The 18,825-nt window shown below is 38.9% G+C and overlaps 2 protein-coding genes across 3 annotated transcripts; one reads left to right on the forward strand and one right to left on the reverse strand.

Annotated features, from left to right (window-relative positions):
- The first annotated feature begins 1,164 nt into the window (after window positions 1-1,164).
- LOC149381145 (Zinc-binding dehydrogenase family protein) lies at window positions 1,165-3,418 on the forward strand. 2 transcript variants are annotated; one of them, XM_089630489.1, is made up of 5 exons: window positions 1,169-1,625; window positions 1,713-1,893; window positions 1,984-2,150; window positions 2,488-2,570; window positions 2,653-3,418. In XM_089630489.1, exons 1-5 carry the CDS (start codon window positions 1,386-1,388, stop codon window positions 3,029-3,031), a joined length of 1,050 nt encoding a protein of 349 aa, XP_089486615.1. In that variant the 5' UTR covers window positions 1,169-1,385; the 3' UTR covers window positions 3,032-3,418. The 2 variants fall into 2 exon arrangements, with proteins under 2 accessions (XP_089486614.1, XP_089486615.1); XM_089630488.1 differs by having other exon boundaries at window positions 1,165-1,893.
- A 12,429-nt stretch (window positions 3,419-15,847) lies between these two features.
- On the reverse strand, window positions 15,848-17,252 carry LOC149381146 (uncharacterized). Its single transcript, XM_089601305.1, has 3 exons — window positions 17,140-17,252; window positions 16,497-16,827; window positions 15,848-16,279 (listed from the first exon to the last, which is right to left on the reverse strand). The coding sequence occupies exons 1-3, from the start codon at window positions 17,250-17,252 to the stop codon at window positions 15,848-15,850; spliced, it is 876 nt and encodes a 291-aa protein (XP_089457431.1).
- Between the last annotated feature and the right edge of the window lie 1,573 nt (window positions 17,253-18,825).

The raw sequence follows: 18,825 nt of genomic DNA on the forward strand, positions 1-18,825 counted from the left end.
CGGTGCCTAGGCTTCTCCATGTCTTTCCGTCTGCGAGAAGTGGGTGGTCAAGGCTGGATTCGAGTTTATGCAGAGTGAGATGGCTGATGCGGGAAGCGGCTGACGGTTGTGTGAAGTTGTGTTTTTTTTTTGGTTTCTTGCTTTGCGTGGGTTGTTGTGGGTTTTTACTTTCAGGTTTCTAGTTGTTAGCGTAGGTTTCAGTTTAGCTTTAGTGTTCTTGGTTTGAGTATGGATCCTTTTATTTATTTTTCTGCTTGGTTTCTTTTGGTTTGTTTTGGACTCGGATTAGCCGTAGTCTCATCTCTCGTTGTGGAATTCCTGTTAGGTTTTGATCTGTGCAGGTTGAAGAGCCATCTTATTTGTGGCCATCAGACCGAAGTTGGTTGGATTTTTCCATCGCCAATCTTTGACTTTTTGAACGAGCCTCTTGTGTGCTCTATTTGTGCTTGTAATTCTTTCCGTTTTCGGAAGTTTGCACATAACGTACTTTTACCGGAACTTAGTGTTAGATTCACTTCGACTTAGGTCTTTGTGATCCATGTACTAAAGTGTTATTCTCCTCTATTGATGGGTTTTTTACCCAATTTTAATGGAAAAATCCGTTCCATTAAAAAAAATATTCCGACCTTACTTTTTGGGTGCATTTTTTTTCAGAGTTGCTGAAAAAGATGCACACATAAAAAAATAAAAATAAAAATTTACCTTTTCAGAAGATAAAATTTATAAAAAAAAATAAAATAAAAAAGAAAATTTTAGATTTATGTAATAGATATTAAGTATAATCTCAATGGAATTTTTTTGTCCAAATATTTAGTTCATTAGGTATGCCAGAAATGATTTTAAATGGAAAATATTTAGAGAATTGTGTGTTTGATTAGAGGTAATTACGGAATTTCCCCGACAGAGAATAGTACAGAAATAGAAATTGAAGACGAGGCCTAACTAAAAGTTAGGTAGGATTTTAGTCTCAGGTAGATAAATATAAAACTCATGTTTCTTTTTAAACGTTGCTATATAAATATTTTCATTTTTTAGGATAAGTTATATAAATAATATTATTGTTGACCAAATAATATAAATTTGAAGCATTAAAATACCGGGAGCTAGCTCAGGCGAAAGTCTCCTCTCCTCTCTCTCTCTCTCTCTCTCCCCTATCAGATTCCTTAGTAGTCGTTGAGAAAATGTTATTAACAAAATTATGATCTCTAAATTAATATTGTATAAAGATTAAAGAATGGAACAAGTCCAAAGTTTAAACAAACAAACCGTATTTTATTGAGGTAAGTTAAGAGGTGGGTAGGTTGGAATTGGACTGGTAGTTCGTAGCCAACACAAGTTCCACTTTCCATTTTGTATTGGTTCTCTAAGTCTGTCCGAATCTGAACATGGACGAGAAAGTAGCAAGAACAGTAATGAAGAACAAGCAAGTAACGTTGAAGAACTATGTGGATGGCATCCCAAAAGAGAGCGACATGGAAGTGAGAGTGAGTGAGATTGAGCTAAACCCTCCAAACGGTCACGGAGGGATCGTTGTGAAGAATCTATATCTCTCTTGCGACCCTTACATGAGAGGCCGTATGAGAAACTTTCACGGATCATATATTCCACCGTTTGTTCCTGGTCAGGTAAAATCTAATCCGCTCCTAAAATGCCTCCACGGTTTTTCAATATCATTCAAATCATTCACTTTTTTTTTATTTCTTTTCAAAAAGGCACTTGAAGGTTTTGGTGTGGCCAAAGTTGTGAGCTCCCATCATCAAGATTTCGAGCCCGGCGACATTGTTACTGGGATGACCGGGTGGGAAGAGTACAGCTTGATTCTTCGGACCGAGCAGCTTAAGAAAATCCATCATGATGATCAAATTCCTCTTTCATTCCATTTGGGTCTTCTCGGTAGTCCTCATCATTGCGGTTTCTTATCTTATTCGTTATTTTTATATATATATAAATCCAACAGTGGAACGAGTCTTTTTGGATCTCTAGGTATGCCCGGTCTCACGGCCTATGCAGGGTTCTTCGAGGTTTGTTCTCCGAAAAAAGGCGAACAAGTTTTTATTTCCGCGGCTTCGGGCGCGGTTGGTCAGCTTGTCGGCCAACTTGCTAAACTCCATGGCTGCCGTGTTGTTGGAAGTGCCGGCTCAAGCCACAAAGTAACCCAACCAAACTCAGTCTTTAACACATTTCAGTTTTTGCTTTTCTTTTTTTTGGGGGGGCATTTTTTATATTTTTTTCATGTGTGTATAATTTTATTACACTGAACATTAAAGCACGTATTTCAACGAAATCATTTGAACTTCATAACACTTCATCATTTATGAGGATTGAAATCAAGCTCTCACGCCAGATGAGACCTCACATAAATGGTATAGTTCGGTTGAACTAGAACAAGTAAATAAATTAACATTATTCTTGAAGCTCTGTCCAAACTACACGAGAAGCAGCTTTTTAGCGCTCACGAAACGGGCTCTAAAAGTAATTCATTTTCAGGTGGATCTGTTAAAGAACAAGCTCGGGTTCGACGACGCTTTCAACTACAAGGAAGAGCCCGAGTTAGACGCGGCATTGAAAAGGTCAAATTCTGAATTTCATCACTCGTGACGAACAAAATCAAGGCACAGCCAATCTTTGACATATATATAAACTTATTTACAGGCATTTCCCAGAAGGCATTGACATATACTTCGACAACGTGGGCGGGGACATGCTCGATGCAGCGCTGGGCAACATGAGGGTGTTCGGCAGGATCGCAGGCTGTGGGGTAATCTCGATGAACAGCCTGTCGGACTACCAACCGATGCGCAACTTGTATCACATTGTGATCAAGCGCATCAGGTTCCAGGGGTTCGTGCAGAGCGACTACTCTGATTTGTTGCCGCGCTTCACCAACCACGTCGCGTCTCTCTACAAGCGGGGAGAGATCGTGTACATCGAAGACATGAGCCAGGGCTTGGACGCCGCTCCGTCCTCTCTCGCTGGATTGTTTTCCGGTAAGAATGTCGGAAAACAAGTCATTTGCGTAGCCACGGAATGAGAGGAGAATATCTGCAGATGTACTTTGTTATGTTGTGTTGAGAGCTGAATAACACTTGTGCTTGTTTTAGTTTATGCAAAGAGAGTTGAAATTTCAATAAAAGTCACTGGCTGTTGGCTTTATAAAGACTTTTCTGCTTCTTGGGACGAGATCTTGATCGTGATCAAGTGCGTCAGGATCCAGGGGAATCTAGCAGAGTGAACACTTTGAATAGTTTCCACGGTTCGCGATGAGGACTGTGTACATTGAGGACATGAGTGAAGACATTGCAGACTGATATATTTGTTGTGTTGCTTGTGAGTGAAAATTGTCATTTGTCTTTTCTTAGGCTGAAAGTTTCAGCTTTAATATCATGATTTTCGTGAGCTCATCCCCAATAATTCAAAATGATTTTTTGCCTTCTCACGTATGCAAAAGAGTTAATTATCGGGAATCGTCATTTTTTTTTTCCAAAGAGGAAAGTGAAAACACTTTTGTTTTAAATATGAAAAAGGATTGTTCCGTATACGTGTTGACTCACACAACAACGGAAGATTGTGAAATGATAATTGGCTCTATAAAAGAGTTATCCTTTTTTTTTCTTGACCAATTCAAATGCCAATTATTTCTAGTATTCAGGTTTTGTATTCACATCGATTTCATCATACTCATTGGATCACTCGCCATCTTTAATGTCACAACTGCCAATTCCTTCTGCTTCCGTGTCAAAATCATTTTCAAGACCACGCGGAGGGGAAAAATCAAAGTCACGGAACCATTACTTTTAGGACATGCTAATTTATTTATGATATTTTATCAAATTTTACGTTCATACGATACGAGTAATCACTCGCTTACTTAAATAAATAAGATAAAATCACTACGAATTGGTCAGGTAAACTTTCTCCCCCCTGACAAACGCCACAATGACAAAATTGTTGTTATCCAAATAAATGTCTAATAGTTTAAATAAAAACAGAGGTAAGTCACCATATAATATGCCATATAAATCTTATTGTGAAATAAAATAGCAAGAAACAATATATATGATCTTAATCTAATAATAAAATGTTATCTTAAAATATATTGGTAAAATATCACAAAATAACTCTAAGTTTGAACTGAATGACACAATATTAGCATGTACTTCATTCTATATCATAAAAAATAAAAATAAAATTAAAAAAAATTAAAAAAATAAATCAAAATTTAAAAAAAAAAAAAACAAAAAAAGGGGAATTGACACAAATAATACCATCTCAATGTCACTTACCATATTTAGCCCAAAACCAAAAAATTGACAAAACTAGTAATTTTGGTAAGTGAGAGAAATTAAATTTTCCCCAACTACCCTCAAGAGTTCTATTTCTATATCCTCTCAAACACATCTACATTTCACTTCTCTCATCTGAAACTTCTTTCACGTTTTTTTTCAACTTTTTCTTCCTCTTGGGCTCAGCTGGAGAGTGAAGGAGTGAAGCTTCTTGGGTCGCCCGAATCTTCATCGCTTGGGTCGCCGGAATCTTCTTGCTCGCCGAGGGTAAGTTTCTTAAACCCATTTTAAACTCATTTTGCAATAATGCTAAACCCATCTAAAAACCATTTTGCAATCCAAGGTTGCTCATCAAAACTTCAAGATTCAAGTTTGTTTTCTGCAAATTGTTCATAAAAACTTCAAGATCCAAGTTTCTTCTTCCTGCAAATCCTAGATCCAAAATTTCTTCAAACATATTTTGGTAAGTTCTTCCTATCTTTAACATACAAGAACATACTTAATTATTTTGATTCATGTTGAAATAGGTTCCATTGTATTTGGGTGTGATTTGTATGTCAAAAATGGTGTTTTTTGTTGAATTCCCGATTTTTCCAGGGTGTCACGAACTGAATGTTTTTCGATGTTAATAACCGTTTTTTAATACTCATATATAATACGAGTGAACGTATACAGCTATTTGAATGCATTAACTGTTAAAGCAAGATCATTTTCAATAGTGAAGTGCCTTGATTGGTTGAGGGAGAGAATGCAAGTTTGGTTCTACCAACAACGAGAAAAGGCGTCATCAACTCAAAGTGTGTTGTCAATGGAATATCATACCGAAATGTTAAAAAAACTTGTTGTCTCGGCAAATATGCAGGTTATAGTGTGTTTTTAATTTTAAAATTATGTCACGAAATGACCCGAGTCCGTGACACTTGTGTCACGGAGTGACTTCAGTCCGTGACACATATGTCACGGAGTGAATCCACTTCGTGACACATGTGTCACAGACTCGGGTCATTTCGTGACACGTGTCACAGACTGAGTGGTTATGTTTAAAGTTTTTTTTTTGCTTATGTTTTAGGTCCGACCTTCTGCAGTATACGAATTCGAGGTTTTAGACACAGATGGAACACCATGGACAGTGAACTTGATAAGACGTGCTCGTGTCGAAAATTTCAAACTGATCTATTTGTATGTGCACATGCTATTGCGGCTTGTCGCTTACACAACCTACCAGTTGAGAGCTATTGTGCAGAGCACTACACGACCGAGTATTGGAAATTGGCGTATGCAGGTGTTATTCATCCTCAAGGAAGTGAATCGTCATGGACTTTTCCCGACGAAATCAAGCAAATCAAAGTAAATCCGCCTAACTTCTTAGGTCGTCCGGCGGGTAAACCTAAGAAGAGAAGGATTCCCTCTCTTAGAGAATCTGATGCGCCGCTTCGTAAATGTTCTCGTTGTGGAGGTGTAGGTCACAATAGAGCTACGTGTCGCAACCCAATTCCACCAGAAATGAGGGCTCCAGGGATAGGTCATTGGTTTGGTTTGTAATTCGACACGTTTTATCCTTGAATGTCTAGAACTTCCTTGGTGTTTTGCTATGTATTACATTTTGAATGTTTTGAACTTTATTGGTATTGAGTTTATTGTTAAGAATGGTTTATAAAACACATCTGTCACGAAATGAGGACACTTTGTGACACATAAATTGATTTCGAAACAATAAACTAAGAAATTGATGTCAAGACAATACATAAAGTTCTAAACACACATATATACAGTTATAAACACATACATACAATCATAAACACATAATTTTAAGTAGCATTAACATTGACATACGTACAATCATAAACACATAATTTTAAGTAGCCTCAACATTGACATTTCCACGCGTGTGTAGTTTTAGCGCTCCGTGTCGGTATAATTCAGTGGTCATCTTCTGTCGGTACATGATTGGGCGAAGCCAGCTTGAGTTTCGGCGCTGCGGCTTGAGTAAGAGATCGAGGAAATTTTCCAATCCCCCGTGGAAGTTAAAGGAAAAACCTTCGACGTTGGCCTCCAGTATACACCGTTTCCACTCCTACACACATGAGTCAATGTCACGAAGTCACCCACTTCGTGACAGCAGTGTCACGAAGTGGGCCAGTCCGTGACACATATGTCACGAAATCAGCGAGCTCGTGACACATCGGTCACGAACTCAACCAGTTCGTTACCAATATGTCACGAACCAGGATCCAAATGGGTTTGTGACACTCACCTTTCGGGAAATGAAAGTAGTAGGACTTTTCGAGGTTGCCGCAACGCCCAAGGACTCGGCCTTATTTTTAGTCTATATCAAACACAAAACAAACCAAGCCGTCACTTAAAATTACTATAAATAAGCCACTTACTTTTTATTCTATACATTTTTTTATCTTTGGTGGTGCGACCATGAACACGTCGTCATCATCGGAAGTCTTGGAGGACGAAATAATTTTCCTTTTCGAAGCCATCCTAGGACTTCGTCGGACACTTTTTGACGCCTCCTCATCGGCCTTGGTCGATTTCGACTTCGTCATTATAGACTAAGTTAAGATAAAACCTAAAACAAATCAAGTCACCAAATTTCAACAACATCAATACCAAATTTCAACTCAACAATTTCAAACAAAACCTACAGTGCAGAAAACCAGCAATACAAATTAATTAATCTCACACACAAATAAACACATACAAATTAATTAATCCGGCAACAAATTAATTAATCTCAACAATACCGAAATGGGTCGCCGAAACAACTTCAAGACCAAATTTCAACTCAACAATTTCAAACAAAACCTATAGTGCAAAAAACCCGACAATACAAATTAATTAATCTCACACACAAACAAACATGCAACTCACAAAAATTAATCCAGAATTCTCGAGCTAATTAATCTCACACACAAACATGCAAATTTGAAATGGGTCGCTGAGATCTATCTAAAGCACAGCCAAGATCAAACACACACAAACAAAACACATACCTAAATCTTGGTCGCCGAAATCTAGAACACACACAAACATCCAACAAACACAAAAACCCTACCGAGATTCAATCAAACACACACAAACATGCAAACAAACACAAAAACCTACCGAAATTCAATCAAACACACACAAACATGCAAGAAAACACAAAAGCCCTACCCAAATTCAATCAAACACACACAAAACAATCACATACCAAAAGAGAAATTGCTCAAACTACCACTATATCAATAATTTTTTCCAAAAATCCACCAAAGTATAACTTTGGCCAAAAATACAAGTTCCTCAAAAGTGAAAAACCAAATATACCCTCAACCTTATTTTTTCTTTCAATTTCACACCAACCTCATTTAATATCATTCCAAAATAAAATTTCTATTTTTTATTCAAAATTATTTATATATCTCTCTCTCCTTAACCGTGTAAACCGTTATACCTCTCTCTCTCTCTCTCCCTAACCGTGTAAACCCATTTACTCTTTCTCTCTCTCTCTCAGTCGAACTCACCCAGACCTCACCCAAAATCGCGACCGAGACCCACCCCGAACCCGAATCCTTCACGACTTCACTCACCCAAAATCGCGACCGAGACCCACCTCTCTCTCTCCCTGATTCGCGACCAGTCTCACTCACCCAAAATCGCGACCGAAACCCTTGCCCGAACTCGACTTCACTCCACCAATCCCTCAAGTCGCAATGTCTGACCCACCCAACCCTATTTTCGAACCCACAACGCGAAAGAGTCCTAAGATGATAGGGCTCAAACAACCGGAGGCGTCCGGAGCGACCACGCCAAACACTTCTCCGGCCCGGAAAAGGAAAACGAGTGCTTCGCCCAAGTTGAACTCGAAGAAGGCTACGAAGAAGCCCCGCCGTGGCGTGAAACCCACCTCTGATACGGACCAGGTAAACCCACCGGTTTAGATTTATTGTTTTTGGGTAGTGAACTAATTCTGTTGTGGTAGTGAATGAAATTGTGTTTGAAAATGGTTTTGGGTAGTGAATGAATTCTGGTGTGGTAGTGAATTGATGTGTTGCAAAATCTTTGATTATGGTCGGAAATTGTGTTTGAAATTGTGTGAAATTGTGCTCGGAAATTGTGTTTGAAATTGTGTGAAATTGTGTTTGAAATTGTGTGAAATTATGTTTGAAATTGTGTGAAATTGTGTTTGAAATTGTGTGAAATTGTGCTCGGTATTCAGGGGTGGAGGAGGTACATTTGTGAATCAAATGTGGTTGATCATAATATCAGTTTTTATGAAACGTTGGAGACGTTCGATAAATCAGCGGCTATGGGTCCAGAAGTGAAGACTATGTTCAGCAACTCTTGTTTTGGCCAATTTCTGGACGTTCCGAAGGTTACCCGATCCTCTAAGATAATTAACCATTTATTGATGAGGGTCGGTTACTTTATCGGTGAAGAAGAGAGGGAAGATACTCTCTTTATTGAGCTCGGGGGAGAACCGCGGGCGTTCACAAGAGAGGATTTTTGTTCTATCTTAGGGCTGCGCCATGGGGACGTCCCAGCCTTGGATTATACCAAGTCGGCCGAAGGTGGACTGTTCAGTGAATTGTTCTCCAACGGGACGACCAACAGTCGCGTCGTGCTTACAACAAAATTGGTGGAATCGCAAGGGTGGCCGCATGAGAAACGAGTCAAGCTCTTGCTGCTTCATTTTCTCTTCAACGTACTTCTCAGTGCCCCTTTGGGTACGACCATTCGAGATTGGTCGTACGTTAAATTGGTAGAGGACTTGGACCAGTTTAACTCGTACCCGTGGGGCAATGTAGTTTGGAAGTTCTTCGTTGAAAAATGCCGTAAGTACGTGAAGAATGTGGAGAAGAAGGATTCCAAGGCAAAGATAAACCTTCCTTCTTTCATGTACCCACTTCAAATTTGGGCGTACGAAACCATGCCCGTGTTCTCGACACTCTTGTATTGCGAGAGATTGTCTGATACCGATGTACCTCTCATCCGTCGGTGGAAATCAACGACTCATGTCGTTGACAACACGTTCTCAACCATTTCGTGGCAATCTGAGAACTTTGTGTTCAAGCCAGTGGGAGGAGAAGAGGTTAGCTTGAAGACAATGAAGAAGTCGAGCCAACCGAAGCTGAAACCGAAGAAGGTGATTAATCTTGATTATGTGTTTTTTTATGGTTTTAACGTCAACTATTGACATCAATGTCAACAATTGACGTCAACTGTTGACATCAATGTCAACAATTGATGTCTACTGTGGACATTGATGTCAACAATTGACGTCAACTGTTGACATCAATGTCAACCATTGACGTCAACTGTTGACATCAATGTCAACCATTGACGTCAACTGTTGACATCTGTGATTTATGACATTTCTGTTTGTTGACAGTGATGTCAACAGTTGACGTCAATTGTTGACATTGATGTCAACAATTGATGTCAACTGTTGATATCTATGATTTATGACATTTCTGTTTGTTGACAGTGACGTCAACTGTTGATATCTGTGATTTATGAGAGTTGTCGTTCTTTGTTTACATTAATTTTGACAGGCACCGGTGGAATCAAGTGGAGGCACATCCACTCCGTATACAACACATCCGTCTGGCATCGGAGAAAACTCTGAGGTTTGTAAATCTTTCATACATGATTTACTCTTTATTAATAGAAAACATTGGCTTACGTCTACTTTTAACATAGGCTCGGTTGATGGCCATTGAAGCCTCTGTCACCCATATAAGGACAGAGTTCGCGGCGTTCAAGACGGAGATGGAACAGAGCTTCAAAGAATTCACTAGATGTGTGAATGAAAAGTTGATGGAGCTGGCCAAGATGATACCGGGAGCTGTCCAAGATGCACAACCTGAAGAGCTACAGGATCCAGAAGATTCGACCGAGAAAGACGAAGACAAAGAAGAGGCTGAAAAGAGAAAAAAAGATGAAGGAGATGTTGAGCCGGTTGTCAGCATAGGAGATGACATAAGAGATACACAAGAGACTCAAGAAGGTATTATTGGTTGAAGAGTCGAGTTTGGTTTGTGTTTTATCAAAAGTTTGTGGTTTGTGTTTTTTGAAGTTTTTGGTTTGTGTTTGATGAAAAGTTTCTGGTTTTTGTTTTATGAAAAGTTTGTTATTTGTGTTTTTTGAAAAGTTTTTGGTTTGTGGTTTTTGAAAAGTTTTTGGATGTCTATCTATGTTCATCAATGTCAACAATTCACTTCAACAGTTGACATTGATGTCAACAGTTGACGTCAACAGTTGACATCAATGTCCACAGTTGACGTCAATTGTTGACACAGATGTCAACAGTTGACGTCAATTGTTGACATTGATGTCCACAGTTAACATCAATTGTTGACATTCATCTTTTTAAATTCAGGGTTGATCAAAGATAGCCAGTTAGAATCAAGTCATGAACTAACTGAGTCCCAATCGAGAGCCCGCATTCTAGAATTAGATTGTGAGCAGTTTGAAGATGAGATGTATGATGATAGTCAACTCATCTTTGTAGGCTCGGTTCCGGATGGACGAACGCGCGAGGAAATGGAGGACGAGTTAAATGCCGCAAAGGATAAGGAAAATCGGGATTCATGGAAGATGATTCCGATTAACATAGACGATTCACCGCAAAGACCTGTGAGAATCACTCGACCGCCGGATAGGTACACTCCTACACCCATTCCGAGGCCGTTCGCGAAGTTTATGAAAGGAATTTCGCGTCCATTCAAAAATCCATTGACTCCATCTTTTACTCCATCAAATCTTAAGGACATCACTGTAATGGAGACATGGCTGAAGTTTGGATTATTGAAGAAGAAAGATGATGAACAACGTTGGTACGAGCCACTGGAAGATAAATTGCCATGGGGATGGAATTTCACAGAAGTTGAAATTAGATCAAAGACATTTTTCCGTAACCTCTGGACCGAAGAAGAATGGCTTAGCGATCAGGTACGACATTCAACTCTACTGTTGTTTTTTAATGGTTTGAAGTCTAGACATTGGTGTCAACAATTGACGTCAACTGTTGACATTGGTGTCAACAATTGACGTCAACTGTTGACATCCGCGATTTATTACCTTTCTGTTTGTTGACACAGATGTCAACAGTTGACGTCAACTGTTGACATCTGTGACTTAAAATCTCTTTGTTCTCTAATATTAATCCCTCAATATTTTGTGTCAGCATGTTGATATCATCTCTTACTACCTCCGGAAGAAGAGAATGACTGGGAAATTGCAAAAGTCGTTCACAATTATGCCGGCTTTCTTTGTCACCTATTGCCTCCTTGGGTATGACGCTTGGAAGAAATGCAAAGACAAGGACAAGTTTAATTGGTCAAGGCAGTCTCGGATCTATGATTACATAACCGCGACCAACAAGTCCTTGACACACTCTTGGCCCTGGGTAGACGTCGATCACGTCTATTTGCCCTGTTGTTTCAAGGAAAGGACGCACTGGTTGCTTCTGGTTGTATCGATTCGAGAACGGTCCATTACAATCTATGATTCTATGTCAAGCAACAAGCCTCATAAAAAAATGGTGACATGCCACGTCCAACAAATTGCAGAATTCCTCCCACTAGTCCTCTGCTCTATTGACACGTTTGATCGTATGAGTATTGAAGACACGAGCTCAGCCCCGTTCACGGTATCCACGTCGTTCACCATGCCACAGCAGAGCAATGGGTACATATATAACTATTATTTAATAATACCGTATTTATATGATGAACAAGTTGTCTAATCGCAAATTTTTTCAAAACAGTGGTGATTGTGGCATGTTTGTCGTCAAGGCTATATAGTTTTTGAGACACGGCATAGATCTACTTGGGGTCAAAAAAGAAGATATGAACATGCACCGACAACAGCTCACGATCGACTTATACAGGCATGGGGCAGTGAAGTTGGCTACCCATGTTGGATCGGACATGGAGATAGATGAAAATTAGGAAAAAATGTTGTTCACGTAGTACTATTATCTTAATCTTTTGGTAAATTAGGAAGCAATGTTAACAATAGATGATAATTAGGAAACTTTTCAAACTTTTCATTTCTCTTTATTTTATGATATCATATTTAATGAATATCAACAATATTTCAATTATCAATCTGTATTTATCTTTTTAATGGTTTTTACGTCAATTGTTGACATTGGTGTCAACAATTTACGTCAACTATTGACATCTGCGATTTATTACCTTTCTGTTTGTTGACATTGATGTCAATTGTTGACGTCAACTGTTGACATTGATGTCAACAATTGACGTCAATGTCAACAATTGACGTCAATGTCAACAAATGACGTCAACAATTGACGTCAATGTCAACAATTAACGTCAACAGTTAACATCAATGTCAACAATTGATGTCAACAAACAGAGAGATACAAAAGTAGTCTATGTTGTCAATGGTGCCCACAAGAAGAGTAATAGTGTCTATTTATGTACATTTGATGTCATATAATCTTACGAAGACTCTTGCTTGTAATTGCCTATTCATTCATTAATAAAGTTGAAACGTTCATTCATTCTTTCTTTGTTTGAAGCTTTATGATAAAACCTTAGTCTTTTAGTCCATAAACAAACTTAACAACTTACGAAGAGACAAATGTAGATTTGCATGAACAAACTCTTCGTAGTTTGCTTAAAACGATATATTCGCAATCTTAGGGTCAAAGGACTATTGACCTCAGTACGATTGTTAGAAGAATCTATGATGTCTGGTTATGAGGCATTGAGAGTTGGGGACTCTATAGTTCTTCTAGGTATCTTCCGAAGATACTGAATTGACCAGTGCACTTCTAGAGACAATATAAGAACAAACCATTTAACATCTTATGTCTCGAAGTCACTATGTATGAATTGCATCATGCTTACCTTAATCCTGAAATGAGACATGCCATTTCACACCTTAGTATTCTCATTTGAGAAAGTCAAAGTTCGGACTCACTATGTGATTCCGAACAAGGCCTATTGGTGAAGTACTAAGTTGTGAGTCTGTCATGAGTAACTTTGTGAAGTTCTCATAGATATGGAATTCATGTACAAGATTGCTGAAATGCAATGTATGTCACCTCATGCTTTGTTCCTTGGAGTGTGAATAAATGAACTGGCCAGTGTCCAAATTGAGTCCTGACTCTTTTGGATGAAACAATGTGACTTGTTAGCTCCTCGTCAATACATTGTTTCTAACTTATTCACAAGCGACAAAGGAGTTGAGGAAATAACAGCTAGAAGGGTAAAATGGTAATTTAGTAAATCCCGACTAGCTGATGACATTCATGAAGGGTAAACATAGATAATATTCAGTGGATCCGCTCATCATAATTAGGTCGAATTCTTGAGTAGAAAATAAATTCATTTGAACCGAGAGATTTTCAGTGTCAGCTCTTTAGTGGAGTCAGTTGGCATTAAGCTAAACTTGGAAAAGGTTTGTTAACTTTTGAGTCCAAGTGTTTAGCTAAAGCTTTGTTCATTTGGGTCCATGAGGTCACTGTCACGAATCACATCGATAGGAATAGTTAAACTGGAAGCTAAGTCAAAACAAGAACGAAAATAGTCCAAAGGGTATTTTTGTCTTTTGAGACAAAGGATGAAATGAATGTCAATAAATTTTTTTACAAGTTCATTTGATGACTTAATGTCACTCGGCCATGACTTGATCATTGGGCCTTGTGAATTAATTTCATTTCATAAGAATTTTATTGAAAATTCTTAATGGGCTTTTCTTATGTTGTTATGAACAAATGAAGAAAAATCTAGAAGGCTTCTAGAAAGTCTTACACGCCCAAAATACCCAAGAGAAAGAGAATATTTTGTGCATAAATGTATCAAGATACTTGCCAAAAGAAAAAGAGGAAACAAATTTGCATGATGATGCTTAAGGGAATTCGACCAAAGAGAGGAAACAAATTAGGAAACAAATCCCTTAAAGGAATTGAGACTTGGGCGCATATAGGAGAAAAGGGCAATAAGGGATTGCTCATGAATGCTTGGAAAAAGGAGGAAACTCCCATTTCTAATGCTAACCCTTCTCCTATAAATAGGGCTCTCATTCTCATTGTTTTCTAATCCCAAAGTTTTAGAGATTGAGAGCTTCTCTCTCTAGACTTGGCCGATCCTCTCTCTCTCTCTCTCTCTCTCTCTCTCTCTCTCTTCAATTTCGTTTGATTGTTTTGGCACCTAGGTCCTCATTTGACCTAGAGTTTAGCTCTGCGACTTCAAGACTCGTTCTTAAGTAGTAGTGTTTAAAAGTGCCCACTCACTAATTCCTTTATTTCGAGTGATTTAGTGATAGAAACTTTCGTCGTTGCTCGAGGTGCCGAGGAAAGAAAGAGAGACGTGCTGCGAGGGGAGACGAGCGTTGCAACTTTCTAAGAGCTTCTCAAAGATCAAGCTTCAAGAAAGATCGATTCCAACAGAGACGAGCGTTGCAAACTTTCCACAAGCTTCTTCAAAGTTCAAGCTTCAAGAAAGGTTAGTAAACTTCTAGCTCATATTGGTTTTTAATTACATGTACTTGCACTTGTCTAGGTTAGTAAAAACTGTTTTACTTGTAAAAGAAAATTTTTAAAATTCCGCCGCTTACCGAAGCGTTAATTATTTTCTCAAACCCTAGATCGATTCCAACAGTCTAAACAAAGTATAATTAAACAAAGAGATTCTTAAACAAAGACATTCTCTCTAACAAAAGTAGTCTGAAGAAAGTATAATTAATACAATACATAAAGCTATAACTAATCTGTGGACAATGGAGTAGCACTACTGCATGTTTGACGGTTGTGGCCGAGTACTCCACATCGCGCACACTTGCGCCTCCTAACTTCCTCCCCTTGAGAGGGTATTCTTCTCTTTTTCGGCCTACCGGTGGCACGCGCTGCGTGTTCAGGCGGAAGAACTACGATATTCTCCACCTCGGGGGGGATAACCCAACTCGAAATGTCGCCATGAGGATGGTGTACATCTGCGTAGGTTGCCCTCAAATACTCGGTTGAATAGAACTTGGAAATGAAGTTCTCAACCGGAAGATTACGTTCACGACAAGCCGCAATTCCATGTGGACAAATAAATTCATGAGCTTGCCATCGCCGGCATGAGCATGTATATTCTTCTAAGTTAACGGCATATACAATGCCCTCTCTGTCAACTACCTCAAACTCCTCGACTGAAGATGGCATCACCTGGCACAAAAAATCATATTTAATTACTGAGAATTCTTACATTGTTGACATTGATGTCAACAATTGACGTCAACTGTTGTCATCAACATCAACAATTGACGTCAATTGTTGACATCAATGTCAACAAACAGAGAGCTCATACATCACAGATGTCAACAGTTGACGTCAACTGTTGACATCAACTGTTGACGTCAACTGTTGACATCAACGTCAACAATTGACGTCAATGTCAACAATTTACGTCAATCGTTAACATCTTTAGTTAATTCTCATTTAAATAAACACTTACCAACATTCAAACAGCATATGAAGTGTATTTTTCTGCTCTGGCTTGGTATTCTTTTGTCAAAATGGTTTGTGTATTTGCCGCAACTTCCCGACGCTCATAAAATCATCTCATACTTCGCTCTCTCAGCCAATCCATCAATTTTGAAACTGAAAATTGTCTCACCTTTACATTTAATGCATTTAATGACTCCGCATTGTTGTTCGTCATGATACCATACCTCTTTGCCCTGAACATACACCTTGCCCATCTTTGGTACCCGACATCATTGGCTAAGTAGCGACGTATTTCAGGATTTTCAGCATCCAACATGACCATAAAACTTTCAAATTCCCGCTGAGTGTATGCTTTTGCGGCACCGTAAAATTTCCACTTCACCTCCTTCGTGATCCCCTTGAAAGTAGTCTTCAAATTACCGTGTAGATGGAACATGCAAAAACCATGATCACAATTTGGAAATACCGTCTTGAGGCCATTGATTATACCAGCATGTCTATCGGATACAAATACTTGTTGCTTCCGTTCCCCAATTGCGTCCTTTAATTTTTCAAAGAAGGAAATTCAAGCCTCGTTAGATTCTGAAGGACCAAGACTGTAGGCTAGTGGAAAAATCTGTTTGTTTCCGTCCATCCCACATGCCGTATATAACGTCCCTTTGTAATAATTCTTCAAATGCGTACCATCGACAATAATAACAAGCCTTACGTACTTCCACCCCATTCTCCATGGCCCGAGTGACATGAAAAAAACTTACAAATACACCGCCATCACCAGTGACAAGGTCAAAAAAAGAAACCGGATTCTTAGTCTCGATCATGTACCTTAGCTTAGGCAAGAACTTGTACGAGTCTTTCGAATTGCCGTAGATGGACTTTAGAGCCTCTTCTCTGGACCGCCAAGCTTTTTTGTAAGACATAGACACTCCGTAATCCATTTGCATGTAATTCCTTATCTCTTTTGGTTTGCTCATTCCAACGGTTGGATCAATACACTTATGCTTAACCATCTCTCCTATTAACGAAGCTGTTTCTTGAGGGTGACGTCCTTGCCTTAAGTTTAGGGGACAAGCGTGCTCATTGTCAAATCTAAAATATGAAAATTACACAATTAGTTTCAAAACCCAAATGTCAACTGTTGATTTTAGAGTTATCACCTGTTGACATTAATTGTTGACGTCAATTGTTGACGTCTGTGAGATATTCGCTCTCAGTCAAAAGAAGGAAAATAATTCACCGACGTCAACAATTGATGTCAACAGTTGACGTCAATTGTTGACATCTGTGACTTATTTGCCTTCTGTTGACTGAGAGGAAATATCTCACAGATGTCAACAATTGACATCAACAATTGATGTCAACAGTTGATAACTCTAATTCATAATTCAACAAAGAGTTTACCTTCTAATTTGAAATATGGGTGTGTTTTCCTTTCTCACAGCTCGAACAGCCCATTTACAATGCTCTCCCGGACAAACAACGTGCAAGGTGTTTTTGTCCGAGCTCTTTGTCATATACGAGAAGTTGTTGCTTATGGCAAACAACATCAAGTGTTTCTTTAAAGTCTTTTTATTCGAGTACAATGCATAACGCTCAATAAATACAGGGGAATCACCATCCAAAATAAGGGTGTCCTCTCTCGTAGTAGACGAACTTGGCACACTATGTGGAGGGGACGGTGGAGGACTTGTTCTTCGCGGTGGAGGGGGGGAGTTTCGTGGTGGTAGAGAGGGGGAGTTTTGTGGTGGTTGAGGAGGGGAGTTTCGTCGTGGTGGAGACATAGAGTTTCGTGGTGGTTGAGGAGGGAAGTTTCGTCGTGGTGGATGTTGGAATCGATCTAGGGTTTGAGAAAATAATTAACGCTTCGGTAAGCGGCGGAATTTTAAAAATTTTCTTTTACAAGTAAAAACAGTTTTTACTAACCTAGACAAGTGCAAGTACATGTAATTAAAAACCAATATGAGCTAGAAGTTTACTAACCTTTCTTGAAGCTTGAACTTTGAAGAAGCTTGTGGAAAGTTTGCAACGCTCGTCTCCCCTCGCAGCACGTCTCTCTTTCTTTCCTCGGCACCTCGAGCAACCACGAAAGTTTCTATCACTAAATCACTCGAAAAGAAGGAATCAGTGAGTGGGCACTTTTAAACACTACGACTTAAGAACAAGTCTCGAAGTCGCAGAGCTAAACACTAGGTCGAGTGAGGACCTAGGTGCCAAGACAAGAAAAAATCGAAAATAAACTAGAGAGACAGAGAGAGGATTTTCGGCCACAATGTCTAGAGAGAGAGTCTCTCAATCTCTAACTTGTATGGGATGAGAAAACAATGAGAATGAGAGCCCTATTTATAGGAGAATGGTTGGCCTTAGAAAAAGAAGTTTCCTCTTTTTTCCAAGCATTCATGAGCAATCCCTTATTGCCCTTTTCTCCTATATGCGCCCAAGGTCTCAATTCCTTTAAGGGATTTGTTTCCTAATTTGTTTCCTCTCTTTGGCCGAATTCCCTTAAGCATCATTATGCAAATTTGTTTCCTCTTTTTCTTTTGGCAAGTATCTTGATACATTTATGCACAAAATATTCTCACTTTCTCTTGGGTATTTGGGCGCCCAACACTTCTAGAAAGGCTTCTAGAATTTTCTTCACTTGTTCATGACAACATAAGAAAAAGCCCATTAAGAATTTTCAATAAAATTCTTATGAAATGAAATTAATTCACAAGGCCCAATGATCAAGTCATGGCCGAGTGACATTAAGTCATCAAATGAACTTGTCAAAAAATTTATTGACATTCATTTCATCCTTTGTCTCAAAAGACAAAAATACCCTTTTGACTATTTTCGTTCTTGTTTTGACTTAGCTTCCAGTTTAACTATTCCTATCGATGTGATTCGTGACAGTGACCTCATGGACCCAAATGAACAAAGCTTGAGCTAAACACTTGGACTCAAAAGTTCACAAACCTTTTCCAAGTTTAGCTTAATGCCAACTGACTCCACTAAAGAGCTGACACTGAAAATCTCTCGGTTCAAATGAATTTATTTTCTACTCAAGAATTCACCTAATTGTAATGAGCGGATCCACTGAATATTATC

The sequence above is a fragment of the Urtica dioica genome, chromosome 11, assembly GCF_054948205.1.
Source record: "Urtica dioica subsp. dioica isolate 48M chromosome 11, U.dioica_male_clone48M_v1_H2, whole genome shotgun sequence".
Classification (NCBI taxonomy): domain Eukaryota; kingdom Viridiplantae; phylum Streptophyta; class Magnoliopsida; order Rosales; family Urticaceae; genus Urtica; species Urtica dioica.